At 39.8% G+C, this 18,460-nt stretch overlaps 1 protein-coding gene across 5 annotated transcripts in view; it reads left to right on the forward strand.

The window, feature by feature from the left end:
* RGL1 (ral guanine nucleotide dissociation stimulator like 1) overlaps window positions 1-18,460 on the forward strand; it is a 66,254-nt gene that overhangs the window by 15,104 nt on the left and 32,690 nt on the right. For 3 of the 5 annotated variants that reach the window (XM_062602275.1, XM_062602273.1, XM_062602276.1), the window contains 2 exons: window positions 5,707-5,915; window positions 16,987-17,064. In XM_062602275.1, the coding sequence (XP_062458259.1) occupies window positions 5,707-5,915; window positions 16,987-17,064 (287 nt within the window). The other 2 variants (XM_062602274.1, XM_062602278.1) reach the window with 2 other exon arrangements.

The raw sequence follows: 18,460 nt of genomic DNA on the forward strand, positions 1-18,460 counted from the left end.
CTGCAGGCTGCAGGAGATGCTACCTCTGCCCACCCAAATCCTGCATTTCAAGCCACCATTTCCTAGACTGGAAATTCTGCTTTAAATTGGGTCCTGTCTCATGCAAGCTGTTTTCCAGGCTGACAGTTCTGCAGAGTGGAGCACAAGGACAGTGATAGGATGCAAGGCTCTTTTAAATACTATCAGCATTGCAAACTGATTGCAAGAGGAAGCATCGATAAGTATAGCTAGGGGCCTTCCCTAGCAATAGTTAAAATACTTCTGACTTCATTTGATAAACTTAGTCCTGTCACTATTTTCTGTGGGGATTTTGCTATGGAATCTGGTTGTTCTTCAAGCAATTTTTCTGTTTCATCTGCCCTGCTACTTTCTTTCAGTGATGTGTTACTGCATGTTAAATGAAGGTTTTTCTTCTCTTAGGTATTACATCTGGCATTATAGATGTTTTTATTTCTGGAGCTTTTGAAGTTACTCATTCCATTATTTGATTTATTTTTTTTTCCCTCCCTTCTTCCCCCTTCACCTTCCCAAGGATGAGTGTAGTTAATTAAAGGCTTATGCTAGAGAGTAGCGTGTATGGAAGTAATATCCAAATAATGAGGGTAAAATGACAAAAAAATCTAATTCCTATGTTCAGAAGGTTTAAGGTTATTTGCATTTTCACAGTTAGGCAAAGAGTGAAATGAAGCAGTTACTCTTTATTAGAGTACCTTGGTTTTAGTTAATTTATCAGTTACTGCACTTCAGGCAGTTTTATTCCAGCACAGGGTGTCTGTCCCTGAAGTTAATAAAAATAGCTAGAGTGGAAAACTCCCCATTTGGAAAAGCTGTAAGTTTCAAGGAAAGTGAAAAGCTTTTGAAGATCTGTCAAAATCAGTAGAAACTGTGTTGCAGAGAGACGAGTTTCACTATCTTGAGAGTACTTTTGCAGAATTCCTGAATAAAACAAGTCTTCAGGAAAGTGGTAATGTTTTAAATGACTAAGCCTAAAGAATATTTGGTATCTCATTTACTTCTTCTTCATCCCAGTTGTTTTCTTTCAGTACTTTATTCCAGTCTGCCTAATGAAAAACTATTGCCTTGGTTTCATTCCACAATTCTTGCTTTCAGAATCTCAAGGGATAATATTTGCATTGGAGAGAAAACACAAGCTAGTGGGTTTTTTGGTAAAAGCAATATTTTCGAGTGATATTTATGAAGTAGTGGCTGCAATTCTGTATGTTTCTATTTGGGTAGCAGCCTCCTTTTGTACTGTTCAGAATTTGAACTGTCTTTTTTGTTTTTTTAATCTTGAGTCTCTGCTCCCTCTTGCTAGGATGTATCATTTATTTAGGGGATGGTGGAGTTTCTAATTTATAATCCCATTGAATGTCCCCATGTAGAATTTGTACCTTCGGCCCATGGGGCTGTGGAATGCAGGTCTGTATTTTAGCTTTCAAACTGAGTGAAATACCTGGCAACTTTGGGACATATACAGGTTCTGCTTTATTTTCCTGTCATTGGTAGGCAAAATGGCCAGAGATAAGCATCTCTTTTCCAGTTTTTGCAGAGAAGAACTGATGGGAAATGGAGATTGGGGTATCGAAGGTTGCACATGGTGTCTCACCAGATTCATGAAGGATTGTTGCTTTTACATGCCTAGTAACAAGCTATCTTGGTAACGAGCTGCTTGTAATTTAGGGCATGCTTCCTCAAACCCTGTGTTGGTGGCCACTGCAGAGAGAAGACGTCTGTTGGATATTATGCTGATAATCATATCTTTTCCTCATCCTGCAATTGTGTGTGTGGCTATCCTGCACTTTCACAATGCCTTGATGAGTCAGTGAGACTGAGTATGGATTCGGGAGCCAGCCTGTATAGGGCAGGGTCAGGCTCTTGATTATAACCAGCTTGGAACCAAATTATAGCTCCTTCAGTACAGGACATCTGCATCTGATGTTGGAGTCAGTTTGTGTTTGGAGGAACGTTTTAGTCTGGATGTGTTTCAGTCTGCATGGAGCTCTCATGTTTCAGCAAGAGCTGTATATGTGGGTAATGTTTTGTGCTGCACAGCTGCAAGATGATTGTCAGAGTGTGCCCCTTATAAGGTCCAGCATTGCAGAGAATTAGTAAAGATAATAGAATTACCGTAGATCATCAGTACCTGCACAGCCTCAAAAAACAAGGACTTACAAGATTATACCTCACTTCAACCTTTCTACGTTTGCTTTTGAAAGATGCTGTCTATCTGGTTGGAAGGTATTTGCTCATTAGTTACACTTGCAGATTATCAAAGCTATCATCTGTTGCCTGAAAAATCAAAATAATACTGTATAAAAATATGAAATAACTCAGACTCTAAAACGTCGTATCTGTTTATGGTTAGCCTTGTGGAGGACCAAGAAAATCTTACTGAAGCCCTGAGATGTTGGGGTCTGACATCTTTGTTAGACTTCTGGACATGTTGAAGGAGATGAACAGAAGGTGCTGGAGAGCCTTTTCTGTTATTCTGATACACAAAATGGTGTAGAAGTTCTGGTGCCATTAATTGGTACCATGTAACAGTGATCACTGTGTGCCACTGTCAAAGCTTGCAAAGAGCTTTAGGAACATCTTTTGATAGCAGTATTCCTCTGAGAAGCCAGCACAAAAGCAAGCATTAAAACTCGCTTGCCTTTGGGTAGCCTGGTTATGTCAGTGAAGAGATGGCCTCTTGATTAAATCCAGACAGAGCAGTTTCCTGCTAGCATGCTAACTCAGCCCACAATGTCTTATTCTGAAAGTCTGTTATTGACCTCATCTGCCAAGTCCTTTTTCCTTTTAAACTTACAGGCAGAATTGCTAAAATAATACAAACACAAACAATCCCTAAAAATTTCCTAAAATGATTTCTAGCAGTTTAACTGACAAAACTCAGTTTTAGATTTTGAGGGTTTGGGATCGTTTTTTGTTTTGCCCTCTTTAAAAAAAAAAAAAAAAAAAGGCATTTTTTAAACATGCTCTCAGCATGATGTCTTGGGGAAGTTGCAGTGTTGCAATTAATGGAAAATATTGTGCATGTGTCAATCTTGGCAACAGATTCTGCTGTTGTTTGGTACAGTCACGTAAGTGAAAGAGTGTTTTTTACACGCACTGAGTAGAATATGGCTGTAAGTCAATACACTGTGAGTGGGCCAATCTGTTGGAAAGAACATTAATAGTTAAGTACAGTGGTGTTGACTTTCTTCCCTGTTTGAAGGTGGTTGTGTTGTCTAACTAGTAATACAAAAGTATATTTTAATTGTAAGATGAAAAGTCAGCAATAAAGTTGTTCTTTCGGTTTTTTTGGTCTTTTTTTTTTTCAAATCAGGTTTTGCTTAGGGAAAATTTGAGTGGAGAAGATGTGTAGTGGTAGTAGCAATATATCCTTTTAGTATTTCTGTAATGGTGGTGTTATATATGTTCCAGATACACCTTTAAGTCAGGTATGTAACAGACTATACACTTCTAAAACAGCTTTCTGATCCGCAGAACAATATTTTGCAAGTTATCCTGGTGAAATTAAATTCTTTTCCTGTGGGGTTGCACTGGGGTAACAGTGGGGTTTGGTGCAGTAGCACTGTGCATTGCCTTGCCTATTTGTAAAAGGCATTAATGGGTTCATGGCACAAGGCCAAGTTAGTTTGCGATTTCACAATCAAACAGATGTAAATTAGCAGTGCTTCCAGAATTTGTCTTACATCTTGCACGCAAGCATGTTTTCCCTTTATCAACTGGTGTGTTTCTGTAGCTGTGGGGTGATCAAGGGTGGGCAACTAGTCTGGGTTAAACTTGACCCAACCAAGTGAAATGAAAGGCTGTGTTCTGGCTTGGCCACTTTCTAAGCCCAGTTTGCTGTAGCAGGTGGGCAGAAAAAGGCCTCTGGGCATGGCTTGTTTCAGTGACTTAACTGAAAAATGTCATTTTACAGTTGACATGTTGCTGCAAATTTCCTAGGACCTTTGCTTACATACTGTGTCTACACTCTTTATGGTCTGTTGACGGGGCCTTGTGTCTTGATCCTACAAGATGTTCCTGCTCTTCCAGGGCTTCCTACAGACACAGAGGCACTTCTCTGCCAAAAAATGCCTGTACTCAGGCCCACTTATTGTTAGAAAATCAAGAATATTGATGGATACTGATATTATTCCTGTTTTTTTCTTTCCCTGTCTAGTTTTTGGAGGGTGTTTTTGTTAAATGCAGACAGCAGGTTGTATTTTAATGACTAAGATAGACTGCTGTGTGTTCATACCCAATGCAAGTTTATTTCCTGTAGTATTTTTCTACTGATGTATTTAACCTAAAAAGATTCCAGTTGTTTTTTTTTTTTTGCCACAGTCTTGAAATATTTCATGATGGTCTGATTTTCCCTTTGCATAATGCCATTAATCCTAGCTAGGTACAAGGCTTGCCTTAAAATACCTTCTAAACTCAGTAAATGTGAATACTTCAAAAATATATTTAATTCTTTAAGATGACCTCTCAATAGTTTATTTACATAAATCATAGTGATGTCTGGGGATTTTTGAAAGGGTTTTTCTTTTCTCTCATGTTGCAGACACTTGAATAGGCTTAATCCATTTCCTTCTCTGGAGGAAAAGGCCCTTTTTCTAACTGGAGTTCCACTGGTGCTGGTGATATGTGATTATAGTGATTAAATAGTGATTATTCATGCCACGTATTTGTATCAAAGCAAAACCGCAGATGCATCACAGCACATTTTCCTCAAGCTGATGATGTAGTATGTCAGTCACTAACAGCAACAATGGGAGGGCAACTGCACACCTCCCCCATGCTGCCTATGTAGAGTTCAGCCTTTCCTACATCAGTGGTCTGAAAATGCCTTCCCAGAGGCAACTCAAAAGGTAGAGAGGAATTTTCTGTTAGGCTGCTCTTCTTGATGTTTTCATTTACAGTCCCATATTTAAAGCTTTTTTATCACACCTACTTAACAAATAAGTATTTAAACTACCCACAAAAATCATCTTCTGAACTGCCCTCTGAATAGTGGTAGAATTTAAGGGAATGTTTCTAGCTGCTTCAGACTTAAAGCAGGATGTAAGCGTTCAAGCCAACTGCTGTTTAAAATGCACACACACCCCCAACACCAGACCCTAGATTTGTTGACAAATATTGAACCTACTGGAAACTTTAAGAGAAAATTGAAATGTTATAATGGCAGGTTTGCAAGATGACTTTGGCAAACTCCTTGCAAAAGTATGATGAAATGTTTCGCATCCAGATGTGTTCATGCCCTTACATTCTGTGTGGTGAGCCAAAGTTGGTATTTTCAGCAAGGGAATCACAAGTGCCGATGCTACAGTTGTGGTCAGTTTTCATGTTTATTCAGAATTTAAGTGAGACCCTGGATTACCACTGTTGTTCCCTCCAGTAATATTATTCTTTGTGGTATAATGGATATTCTTTTAGATACTAATATATGATAGGATCATAAAATAACTTGATAGCAGTCAGGCTATAAAGTCTTATGTGGAGCATGTCAGAGAAGTATCTTAAAGATAAACTTACTAAAAGTCTCCATTATTTGATAGAGCATTTGGTGTTTGGAGAGCCAAAATAATGTAGTAATTAAAGATGTACTATTCCTCTGAAAAGATGGAATTTAATCTGTGTTTCATTATGAAGGCCTTGTCAGGGATCTGGCTTGTGTCTGATTGTTGTGCTTTGGTTTTTTTTTCAACTTTGTAGGTTGAAGAAGACCAGTTACCTCCAGAACACACTGTCAGCCAGTATGAAACATGCAAGATCAGGGCAATAAAAGCTGGAACTTTGGAGAAACTTGTGGAGAACCTTCTGACAGCTTTTGGGGATAATGATTTTACCTACATCAGTATCTTTCTCTCAACATACAGAGCTTTTGCTTCTGCTAAAGAAGTATTGGAACTTCTCCTTGACAGGTAAGAGCCAGTATAATGAAAACTAAGCCATTGTTTACATGATAGGGGGATGCTGTCAGGAACTCCTTCCATTACAATTAGTGCACATGAACTTAATAACCTGATGGACAGATATCAATAATACTGCAAATTCCACAATTTCCACATAAACATGAAGTGCGTAAAGGCGTGTTGCCCACATCCCAACTCTCATTAAAGCGTAGTTGTCAGGTAGAAAGTATGCTGTGTCTGACTGTTAAGAAACCAAACTGGAACTGACACAAGACAATTAATATTGTTTCCTCCTCCCCTCCCCCCCAAAAAAATGACCCAGAATGCATGGGCTGTAAATCCTATAGGAATCTAGAACAGCTGCTTATGTTTTGCTGGATACTGATATTTCCAGACCTAATTCTGCTTTTTGGGGGCTGCTGATTTTGAACAAGGATTGTCCAGCCATAAGCAAGTTTTCACTATACCCTTCTATTACTTCACATGAGCGTGCAGTCATAATTTTTTGAAGATAGCACAAGAACTGCTTAATGTTCCTTAGTACAGAAGAGCAGCATAAGAACTCACAGGTTTTAACCTTGGCTCTCCCCACTAGGCAGATAAGGAACCAAGGTATAGATAAGTTATCTGTGCTCTTCTTTTGTATTTGAAAAGCATTATAGTACTCCTTGCTTTAAATGAGTGTTTTGTGGCTCAGTTCATAGCAGTCTTGAAATGCCTAGCTGCCAGCCCTGCTGTGGTTGTAGTAATAGCTGTGGTTGCTCAAGTGTAGCAACTTCACAGTCAGGGAAGAACTCAGATGAGGAAAGAGCAGCCATCCTGGTAAGCAGACTGTACAGTGAGGTTTACTACTGTGAGCTTTACCTGTCAGTCCATACCAATTCAGATGCAGAACAGGAGGAGCAATAAAAATTGCATATATGAAAGAATATAAAAATGTTGAGGAATTCCTTCTTTTGAGCAGGTAATTCTTTCTATGCCTTCAGCTTTGGTTTCTAGATATTTGACATACGTATCTTTGAAGAATAAAATAGGAAAGGACATCAAGTTTGTGTGGATTCTAATAACTTTAGAGAGGAGCTGACTTCCCAGTGACAGCGTGTCATGAGATCTCTTGCTGCCTAAGCACGTTGATTGCCAAAGAGAATCCAAGAGCTGTATGCATATACACAGTGACTTTCAGCCATTAATCTTTCATGTATGATTTATTTTACTTACTTTCATGAAGATGCTGTTTTAAATGGAAAATTCTGAATGACTAGAATTTGCATCTTTTGCAAGGATGCTTTGCCCCAAGCGGCTATTTTCAGTATCGTTCCCCTAACAGTGCAGTTTTTCTTGCTCTGTATTGGTGGGTTGCCAGACTGCTCATTTGTGGTTCTTCTGTGTTAATTGATGTGTATCTGGGGAAATTTTCTTTCTGTAAATTTTCTTTCCTGTGACACCTTGCAGAGAGCTTAAATAATGTGAATCAGTCAGTCAAAGGTGGCTCTGAACAGGATTGTACACAGGAAGCTTTTCAATTAAAGGCACTTAAGTAGTCTTAAGACAACTAATTCTGTCTTGAAGTGCATTCATATATCCCCTTTAGATTGCCAGGAAGCATATTTATGTGCATTCCTCGACATGGCCAACGTAGTTTTGATTTTTAGTAGTTCCATTCTTACTTCCCTCTTATTGAGGTACCTCAGGAATGCAAACAAATGTCCCACCTGAGACTGCGGCTTCATTTTAAAACTCACTGTCCAAACATGCCTAGAACTTTTTGCAACAGACCCCACCATGAAGACACTCTGCTGTCAACAGATAATAAAGAAAAACAGTGAGAGGAATACACTAGGATGCAAATATTTAGGAGGAGGGAGCATACTGAAGTAAAGTGAGAGTAGGTTTTTAAGTCACAGGGACAGTTTTGGAATTCCACCTAAGTTTTCACATGTCCATATTTTTACACTTTTATATCTGGTTGTTTTTTGCTGTTCTTAGGAGGTAGAAGACTGTTATGAAAAGAGCAATTCATATATCACACTTACGTAATTTGTATAATTATAAAAGATCCCATGCATCTGACAAGCAAGTTTAGAATCTAGTATCAAATCTGTTAAGCTGGGTAATCACCAAAGCGCTGTTTCTGGAGAAAAGTTCTTGGTGCTGGAAGCTGTTTTGGGTCCTTGGTGTGGGCTGGCTCTTTCGTTGTTTCAAAGCCCCTGGTCAGGACTAGGAAAGGGGTCTTGTAGCTGTTGGGCTGGTTTATTCTGTGTGTTTCTGCACAGAGGACTTTGTGTGTCCTGTGTATAACAGGATAGGTGGTTATTTCATGTGCAAGTATCTGGAGCTCTTGGTTGCCTCATCTGGTTGGATTCAGTAGGTGCTTGTAGGGATTCACTAGCCATTAAAATGTTCAAACTCTGTTAGGCTGCACTGTCCTAAGGATAATGAAGAAGTCACTTGGGTTTCTTGCTTTTGCACTGAAATTTGTAGAGTCCTCTAGATAAACTGTTCTGTTTTCTTCCCGTATTTTCCCCTAGTAAAAAGGATCATAGCAAGCTAAAAATAGAAATGTACAAAATTAATAAAACATTGAAATTATAAAATCAGATAATCAAAGATCAGGAATTTAAGAGTCGGAGAAACTCAAGATCTTTATGAAATTCATCATGTGCTTTAATTTCTGTATTGTTTTCTTGGAAAGCATGTGTTAATAGGATTATAAAAACAGCCTGAAGAAAGTACTCATTCTCTCAGAATCATTGGTCATGAGACACTTAAACTCTCTGGGCTCCTGTGAAAATGCCAGCTCTGTGCAGTAAAGGTTTCTGTAAATTGTATAGCTGGTGCAATTTAGCTCAATTAACGCTGCAATTAAGTTCTTTATATTTTCATATCTGGGAATTTCATCTGTCATATTACAACTGGATTGCAGCACAACAGAAATGGCAAGTCTGACTTGAGTCTTACATTTTCTTAGGAGTTTATCAGAGGAGAGAAAACCAGCCTTAATTGGAAAACAAATTATGCAGGCAGGACTAACTGAGCTTTGAAATGTTTGAATAAGCCAGTTTAAAAGGGATTTCATTTGAGAATTCAAGCAGGAATTAACAGGAAAATAGGTGTCCTTTTCTAAAGCTGATGTCCTTGTTTTTCACTGCATTCTTGGCTGCTGATTGAGGGAAAGGATCTTGGGCCAGACTTGTGCACTGCTGAGTCCTTGTGGTCTTCAAGAGATCGAGTTCCCGTCGTATTGGATTTTGGTAATGTGCTGGCATGGTATAAGCCCTGCTTTAAGGAGGGATATCCTCTTGTGGTTGGCTTTGAAGGTAGGAAGGGAGAACAAGGGAAGTTTGAATACTGCAGTTCTGCTTCAAACAAATAGCCTAAATGATATTTATAGCAGCATTTCAGGTAAGTTTTGGTAGTCCGGTTGTTTAGGACAGCAGCAAGTTTGGAGCATATTTGACTCAAAGTCAGCCCTGCCTTCCTGATGTTGCTTTAAAGAGGTGAAAATGTCAGAAGAGGGCAAGAAAGCACAAGGGAAAGGTCTCCACAGAATAGAACTCTCCTTTCTGAGCCCAGTTCTAATCTTACTGGCTTGTGCGCCTTTCAAAATAAGGTATAATGTCTCCCTCAGCTGAAGGGCACACAGGCTGCCTGACCTTCTCACCATTACCCCTAGCCTTTTACAATGAATAATAGAATCCACAGGAAATCCTAGGAGGTCACCACTTCCTTCCCCTCTCACAAATCTTAGGAGCAGAGCATGTAAGAATCCATGGATGTTTCTCTTGGCTTTTTGAATATCATGGATAAGCTAGAATTTTATGACTTGGGACAAAATCTAGATGAAATTTAAGATATAAAAGTTATAATGATTTACACACAGCTGTGGAATATGGGCTTGTGAAGAAAAGCAGATAAGGGAAAATAAAAAAAAATAATTGGATAGTAGTTGAATTTAACCAGTTTAGTTTTCATCTCTACATTAGTACAGAATAAGTAGCATTTTTGCAATATTGGTACTTGTCAATAATAACAGTACAGAGACTAAAGTGGGTGTCAGTGCATAATCTGTGTTTTATAGGTACTTGTATTTTGTTTTCCAGTTAAGAAGTAATGAAAAGGGAATCTGTTTAGAACAAAAGACAAAACAAAACAACAGCAAAAAACCTCAAAAAAAAAAGTAAGATTTTGGCATTAGTTGTAAATTTTAGTTTCATGTGAAGAGCTTGAGCCGTTTCTTATTCTCTGTAACTATGGATTATCAAGTAAGGTAGTTGCTATTATGAATGGCAATGCTGAGCTCTTGTTTGGTCCAAGGGACAGCAGTGATGTGGCCAGATAAAAAAAGGCCCTTTGGATTTTTCACAAGTGAGCAGCTCCTTGGCACAGAGTAGGAGAGAACAGCATCTGCATCTCCCAGGTGTAGGATATCTCTTTTGCAGGAATTGACACACTGACATAGGCTCTTTAGAAAAGACAGGCCCGGCAGATGGGGAGGGGTTGTTGCTATTTATGTTAGGAATAGGCTGGAGAGTATGAAACTCTGTCTGGGGTCAGGTGATCAGTCAACAGAGTCTGTGGGTCAGGGTCAAAGGGAGAACAGCAATGGGGGGCATCACTGTGGGGATCTGTTACAGACCGCCTGATCAGGAGGACTCTGTGAATGAAGCGCTCTATAGACAGATTGGAACAGCCTCACGCTTGCAGGCCCTTGTCCTCATGGGGGATTCCAACCATGCTGATACCTGTTGGAGGGACAGTACGGTCCTGCACAAGTAGTCCAGGAGGTTCCTTGATTGTGTGGAAGACAACTTCCTTCCGCAAGTAATAGAGGAGCCGACAAGGAGAGGTGCCATGCTTGACCTCGTGCTCACCAACAGGGAGGGTCTGATTGGGAATGTGATGCGCCAGGGCTGCCTTGGCTGTAGTGATCATGAAGTGGTCAAGTTTGAGATCATCAGGACAGTGAGAAAGGGCACGCAGTGTGCTCACTGCCCTGGACTTCAAGAGAGTAGACTTTGGCCTCTTCAGGAACCTGCTTAGTAATGTTCCATGGAATATAGTCCTAGAGGGCAGGGGAGGCCCAAGACTGTTGGATGATATTCAAGGATCACCTGCTACCTACTAGCCAGCCGTATCGTGGGGCTGCATCAAAAGGATTGTGACCAGCAGGTCGAAGAAGGTGATCCTGCCCCTCTACTCTGCTCTCATGAGACGTCACTTGGAGTATTGTGTGCAGTTCTGGTGTCCTCAACATAAAAAGGACATGGAACTGTTGGAACAAGTCCAGAGGAGGGCCACGAGGATGATCAGGGGGCTGGGGAGCACCTCCCATATGAAGACAGGCTGAGAAAGTTGGGACTGTTCAGCCTGGAGAAGAGAAGGCTGCGTGGAGACCTCATAGCAGCCTTCCAGTATCTGAAGGGGGCCTGTAGGGATGCTGGAGAGGGACTCTTCACTAGGAACTGTAGTGGTAGGACAAGGGGTAATGGATTAAAATGTAAACAGGGGAAGTTTAGATTGGATATAAGGAGGAAGTTCTTTACTGTGAGGGTGGTGAGGCACTGGAATGGGTTGCCCAGGGAAGTTGTGAATGCTCCATCCCTGGTGGTGTTCAAGGCCAAGTTGGACAGAGCCTTGGGTGAGATGGTCTAGTGTGGGGCGTCCCTGCCCATGGCAGGGGGGTTGAAACACGTGATCTTAAGGTCCTTTTCAAGCCTAACTATTTTATGATTCTATGACAAACTCCTTCCAAAATTTATGTGTGGAAGCTGGGTAGCCCTGAAGTGCAGTGCATTCAGTTTATTTCGGATTTACTGTGGATACACCCCTTACTGCAAGTATTGTCTAATGTATGTATTAGAGATACGCAAATCTAGATTAGACAGTGAGAGTCCTGGGTCTCTTTGGAAATGTGTCCTGGGAAATCTGGATATATTGTACCCTAATTATGTGGGGATATGTGTTGGTCATTTGACGCTTTGTCTGCAGAGTATCCTATCCAAGCAGTGCAAGCATTAACAGATTAACTATATCTGATGCAGGAAACATTCTGTCTAAATAAGGTGATATGATCTTCCCTGAGTGATAGGGGCAAATAAAAAAGCAGATGCTGTGCTTATGAGAAACTGAAGTGTTAAGGCAGAAAAAATGAACTTTTAAGAGGTTTGAGTAATGCAGAATCATGTTTGTTTTCGTTAAGTCAGCCCACGCTGCGGTGAGGTTTTGTGAAATCTTACGAGCAAAACATATTTGCTGGCATGGGCCTTACTCTGTTAATAAGCTGTAATCTGTCCTGTGAGTGCGTGAGGCTCTGCAGCCATAGGTAGCTCCTAGACGGCCTTTCTGGGCTGCATGCTGTAATCTTCATTTCCTGCATGGCTGCAGAGTAGTTGGTAGTTTTCTCTTTTCCTGTGTGTCTCTTTAGTCTGTCCTACCACACGTTGCTTACATTGCCTTAACTCCTCTTCACGTGACATCAGAAAGCGGGAGGAAGTCCTCCCAAAGCCAAGCACACGTGGCTTTGGTTTTTTCACAATAGGATCTTACAGTTGTGCAGTGCTAGTCCTTGCAGCGGTTTTTACCTCCCACAGCCCATGCTGGTACAGTTATCACAGAAATGCATGATTTCTGAGTAACTTCTAACGCTTCTTGGAGATTGTGAATAAATCTATTTGGTTTTGGGGACGCTAATTTTTTTTTCCTGTCTTTATTTTCTTCCCCCTCCCCCCGGACTTCAAATTAAGCTTGAAGGTTTTGCTTTTATTAAATTTGAGACTGAACCTCTGTTCATTCTTCTGTCTAGATTCAGCCTATAAAGGTTTTCTTTTAACATAGAAGTCAACCTAAACAAAATCTTGGGCGTAAGCTGGTATGTTGAAAAATGAGGGGGATGACTTGTATTTTCAAAGCTATTTAAGAGTAATTGGACATCCGCATCCCTTTAGTATTCATGGAAGTTTGGCATCTAAATGCAGCAGACAGCTTTGAAAACCTGCCAGGTCTTTAACACTGTATGTTCTGATATTTTCTCTTTGTTTTGTGGAAGTGGGCAGTGATATTTAAAAAAAAAAATCTTGTTGGCATTTTGATGTGAAAACTCTCAATGGAATTTCCTGAAGAGAGGAAAAAGAGGCCAGCTCTTCCTGCCCCTGGCAGTGAGGGTGCAGCACGATGCACCAGTGCCACTGGGTGTGCTGTGGAATTAACCACTCAGAAGTGTAGTGGAAGCCAAAGATGTTTAGTTGTCCAGCTGAGAGCAGAAGCAGGCTAAATTCCTGTCTTATGTCTTTTATTTTGTCCTAGTAATCATGTTCTGTGCAATGACACTTAAAAGTGAGGCTGTGCTGTACTTGGCACAGTTGCAGATAAAGTGGCAACCAGTCCCTATTTCAAGGAGTTTACAGAGGAGGGAGTTGATACTGTTTAATGGGAGATATAAAGCTGGATAATGATAGCAAAATAAAAGCAAGTTAGTTTTACATTTACAGTTCATTCCTTTTGCTTGGAGAATGGCTCTATGGAGGGTAAATGGAGGGGGAAATGAAGGTAGAGAGGGAATGTTGAAGGAATGGGTCCTTAGGTAGCAGAGTCACACTTTTTGGAACAGGTGTTTTATATGGCACTTGGCTCCCTGTTGCTGTAGTATCTGATCTCTCCTCTGTTGCATATCAGGTGGTTTGTCAACTGAAGAAGTTATTTCATTTCCATTATTCTATGTGTGTATAATTCAGAGTACCTCATGATTCTTGCTGAGTATCTGTACCTCCAAGTTGTTTATTTCAATGCTTACAAGCCTTATTTAGGGCTTTGGGGATTTTGACAAGAACAACCTTTCCGTATTATTTTTGAGCTATTCAAAAAGTATTTTCCTCCCTCTTCTTCCCTTCCCTCTTAAAGAGATGCAGGGATGTGCTTTCTACTGTTTTTTAGCATTTAAATATTCAGTACTGCCCATTACATCCTGGTCCCATTTGCTTAGTCAGTCTTTTTGAGTAGCCTATAACTTTCCAAACACCAAGCAAGGCTGAAAAGTGCTGTGGACTACAGGATCCTTTTGTTTCCCATGTCTCTTTTTGTATGCAAAGCATTCATACAAGGCTGGCTAGTGAATGGCTCTTTGTCCAGGACCTGGTGAGAACAGAGCAGTTGAAGTCTGCAGAAACACTGTTCTTTACATCAGATGTTTCATTAACTCCTCCTAATCTGTATTTAATGACCTGTTGCTCATGCAGAGCTCTTTCGATGAGAGATAGGCAGAGGTTTACATCTGGCAGTATAACGAAGCATTATATACTTCTCCAGTTTTGCACAGAAAAATGACTGCCCTTTATTACTGCGTTAGGAATTTATATTATAAAAATCAGCATGTATCTCTCTAGTGGCATTTAAATGTAAATGCCTAAAGTTTTTCGAATACGTATTTTATATTTCATACATAACCAGGACAGTGATATTGTGAGTCATTGCAATAAATTTTGGAATTTAAATTTAATTTTTATTCAAAAGCTGAAGCTGTCCTTGCATATTTCTCCCAGTAGGGGGGGAAATGTCTTTTATCTCTTGGCTAAGAGTTATTTTAGTCATCTTACCTAGCAGACAGCAATGGAGAGTGAAATCCTTGCCCTTTAGCACCAGGACAGGAGCAGCCTTCATAGCATGTAATGTACATTATATCAGCAGCATGTCTCAGTTCTGTCTTGGATGATCTTCACAGGGGAGGTGTCAGCATAATTCTCTAAAAATCCCCTTATGCTCTTTTTGTATTGTCTTGATAAGGTATGTTACCTCATGTTACAGTATTTGGAAAAGCAGAACAACTTACAGGTCTGCAAGAGCAAATACTGAAACCAGTGGAGTTAAATCTAATAAAAAATAGGTTAAGCTTTACACTGCATCTTAGCAAAGTGTTGGGAATATTGTTCTTAGGACCCCTCTGATTTATTGCATCCTTGCAGTAAAGCAGTAGAAAGTATCTCAGTTAATTGCATTCACTTTGAATTGCAAATACTAGTAAATTAGCTTTTAGGATATAACTGACAGCCTGGAGAGGCCAGGTAGGATTAAGCAGTGAATTCTGGCATAGCCAAGAATCAGGTATCTATTTGATTTTACAGCTTCAGTAGTGCTGATCCCAGTAAAAGGAGCATGGGCAGGGTGTGAAATTGCTTGGGAGAATGTCGAAGAAAGCACAGAAGGCTATTGATGCACCAAAAAATTTCAGAACAAGATTTACAGCTGTTCTTGTACCAAGCAGTGGTTCTTCTGTGAATGCTCTTGTTGTGATCCACTGTGACCACCAAGGGATCGAGGTGTTATTCAGCATGTTTAGAAGTGGATTCTTACTTTATTGTCAGTTTAGCTAAGCATATTTTTCTTCAGATGTTGTTTGGATTAGCTCTGTGAAATCTCAGTGGCAAAATGGGTTATCCTGTACATACATCAATTTCCAAGGATGCATTTTAAGAAGCCCTTAAAACTTACTCGCATACAGGGGCTGTCTTACAGGACCAGTAGGATTGTTTCAGGATGACTGAGAAGAATTTGGGCACTTCAAAGCATATGTTTGCAAGTTTTCGTGCATGTTACACTTCCCCCCCAACAGATAAAATGATGAGATTTCCAAAACAATTGGAACAAATAATTTTTGTTATGTCTACCTACAATGTAGTTGGAGATTCAAGATCTGGTTTTAAATGAGCTGTTTCAGATAATGCAAGTGGTTTTAGCATAGTACTCAAGGCTAAGTAAGCCCAAGCTGACATCCTCATGACTGTGGCTATGTTGCTCCTTTCAGACTTGTTTGCCTTTATTAGTTTGGGTTTACTTTACAGTGCACTCTTATATGCAAACCCTTGATCTTTCTCTGCCTCAGCTTCCCCATCGCAGTGGATATGTCCAACATTAAGACCTTGTAATAAGACTGTTGAAACCTATGTTCTTATTTTGAAGTATTGTGGAGCTCTGAGATTGTTAGCCATAGTAGGGCAGATTATCAATATGAAGGTGGTGGATGGTGGTGCTAAAACTTATTCTTTACAGTTCAGCAAATCTGGTGGCGAGAGCTTGAATTCAGTTACACTGGTTGACTTTCTCTACAGATCTGGGATTCTTACATACAAAGCTTTACTTCAGACTGATATTCTAGAGGAGCATAAAACTACCACATTTTTATAATTTGAAATACTTTGGATGAATTTGTTACAGTTCTCACATGAACCTTCAGGGCGGAAACTGACAGCCCACTATATTTTCTCTCTCTGATGTTACTAGGATGTTGTAGGACAAATACTTGTTCTCCTGCCTATTCAGATTAATTACAGGTGCCTGACGCAGTTAGTTGAGCATAGAATGTGTAAATTCAGCTTGCCTTAATCTCTTCTATGTGTAATTGTCCACCTTCATTAAAGCTGCTTCTAAGGAATCATGAAATTATTTATGGAGCTGTATATCTGAAACAATGGGCACTCCCATTGAAAATGAAATACATAATACTGCTTTCAAGGCACATGCGCTTCCTATGAGGTAAGAGATTTTGCTTCGTGCTGTTGGAGTTGAGTCTATGGTTTCCTCTTCCCACTGGCATTTTCACAGTGCCAGGGGCCATTCCCACTCATAACAACTGTATCAGTAGTTTTGGCACAAGTGGGCACCTGCCACCTAGAAGGAATGACAAATACTAGAGAAACAGAAACTGTGTTGGAGAAGGTGGTTGTGTTACAGCTTCACTGCACACTGGAGTATTGCTCTGGGAAAAAATGCAGTGAAAAAAAAGCAGAAAGGGTCTTGGAGCTCTGAGCAAAGAAACTGTTTTGGCTGATTCCTCATGTCTGCAGGCTGCTTTCTCTAAATTAACAAATTAGTTTGAAAGACGCTGGCTGTCTCTCTAAGATTACTTTTCTTCCCCCCTCAAACTGAAATAATCTTCAAGCTCCTTACTTTTGCCCAACTGTTGGATTCTATATTTGTAGTTTGAGCTAGAAAAGCTTTTTACCATTTATGATAATTGTATATGAATTATGCTATTTGAGATTTTGCTTTGGTGCAGTAGAGGTTCCTCTAAACACCCATCTCATTTTTTCAGATATGGATCCCTGGAGACCCCAAGCTTTGAAGAAGTTGAAAACAAGAATTCCTCTGAATCCAAAGCAGTTGTCAGGATGTAAGTGTAGTTTTGCCCTGCACAGTGAGCTCTAATTGGGATTTGATATTGGAGGAGGATGTGGGCAGCATAACATTTGTTTCCTTTGAAAATTCTCAGCACTGTTTACTTGCTTAAACAAGGTTGTGTAAAGGCCAAATATCAGTTGTCTCAAAACATATCCAATATTATAACCCAGAGATCTTTTGATCCTTTGGCCCTCATGCCTTTCATGTCTGAATCTGATACCTGTTACTCAACTACTTATTTATAGAAAGCTCAACAATGAAGTTGTCAAGAAAGTAATCTGTCAGGTGTATGTGCTTTAACAGATCGTGTATAAATGTGAAACTCTTTCTTGCCTTAAAAATTTCCATTGCTCTCAGTTGCTCTGGCTACTTTTGTCTTACACAGATTAATGGTATCTGGAAAAGAGGTTGGCTTTGTAGTCCTGTTGTGAAACATGTAGTTCAAGTAGTTCATGTTTTGTCTTGTCTGGGATAATTCCAATATAATTGTGTTTACCATCTTTTCTCGTAGAACAGAAACATGACACAATTTTGCTCTTAGTATTATATGACTCGGAGAAATAAGAGGAAAAAGCAAGAAAGCTATGTTCTTTCTTGCCATTAACTCTGTATTCCTCAGAGAAAAATATCGCATGGGGAAGCCTGTGGTCTGTAGCTAGAGATCTGCATTTATCAGACTCCTGTTATGACAGTTCAGATGCTTTAAAAATCCATTTGGGGCATTAGAAATAGGGATGCAATTTAAAGCATTTCCACTGGTTTGACACAAAAAAGAAAACTGCTACAGAAGTTAAAAACAACTGTAGGAAGAGGATTTATGACTCCTCAAATATCCTTTTTAAAGAAGAGATGGGTTTTTACAAAATCTTAGGGTACGTATGGGAGCAATATCATGTTGTATGTGGTATACTGTAAGCCCACAGATTACTACTTTCTGTATTGAAGTTCTCTGTGCTTCCTGTACTTGTAGTACAGATTTGTGATGAATTTTGAAACAAAAAATGCCTGATGTAAGTTTTTGTTTAGTTTTTTTCATTAATTAGTGTTCTACCTCGTGCTCATGTAGCTCAGAACCTGCAAGTCCTACACTAGGGCTTGAGGACACTTATGGCACAGCCTCATTTGAGAGACTTGTGGGAGCTATCAACCTACCCTGATGTTTCCGAATTCGGGGTCCAAGCCAGCAGTTAACTTCTCCCACTTGTTGCAGTGACATATAGTTGTTACTGACCCAACATCATTTCAGCTGTGTTTGAAATTGTGCCTTCTAAGGATCCGTTCTGCCAAGGGGATTTTCTTCTGTTCACTCAGAACATCATTTTCTTCATCATTCCTGTCAGTTTTGGGCCTCTGGGGTGGCCAAAAAAAAAAAAGGTATTTTTTGTCAG

This window comes from Pezoporus occidentalis, unplaced genomic scaffold, assembly GCF_034315485.1.
Source record: "Pezoporus occidentalis ecotype Australia unplaced genomic scaffold, CSIRO_AGI_Poc_V1 ctg76, whole genome shotgun sequence".
Lineage (NCBI taxonomy): Eukaryota > Metazoa > Chordata > Aves > Psittaciformes > Psittacidae > Pezoporus > Pezoporus occidentalis.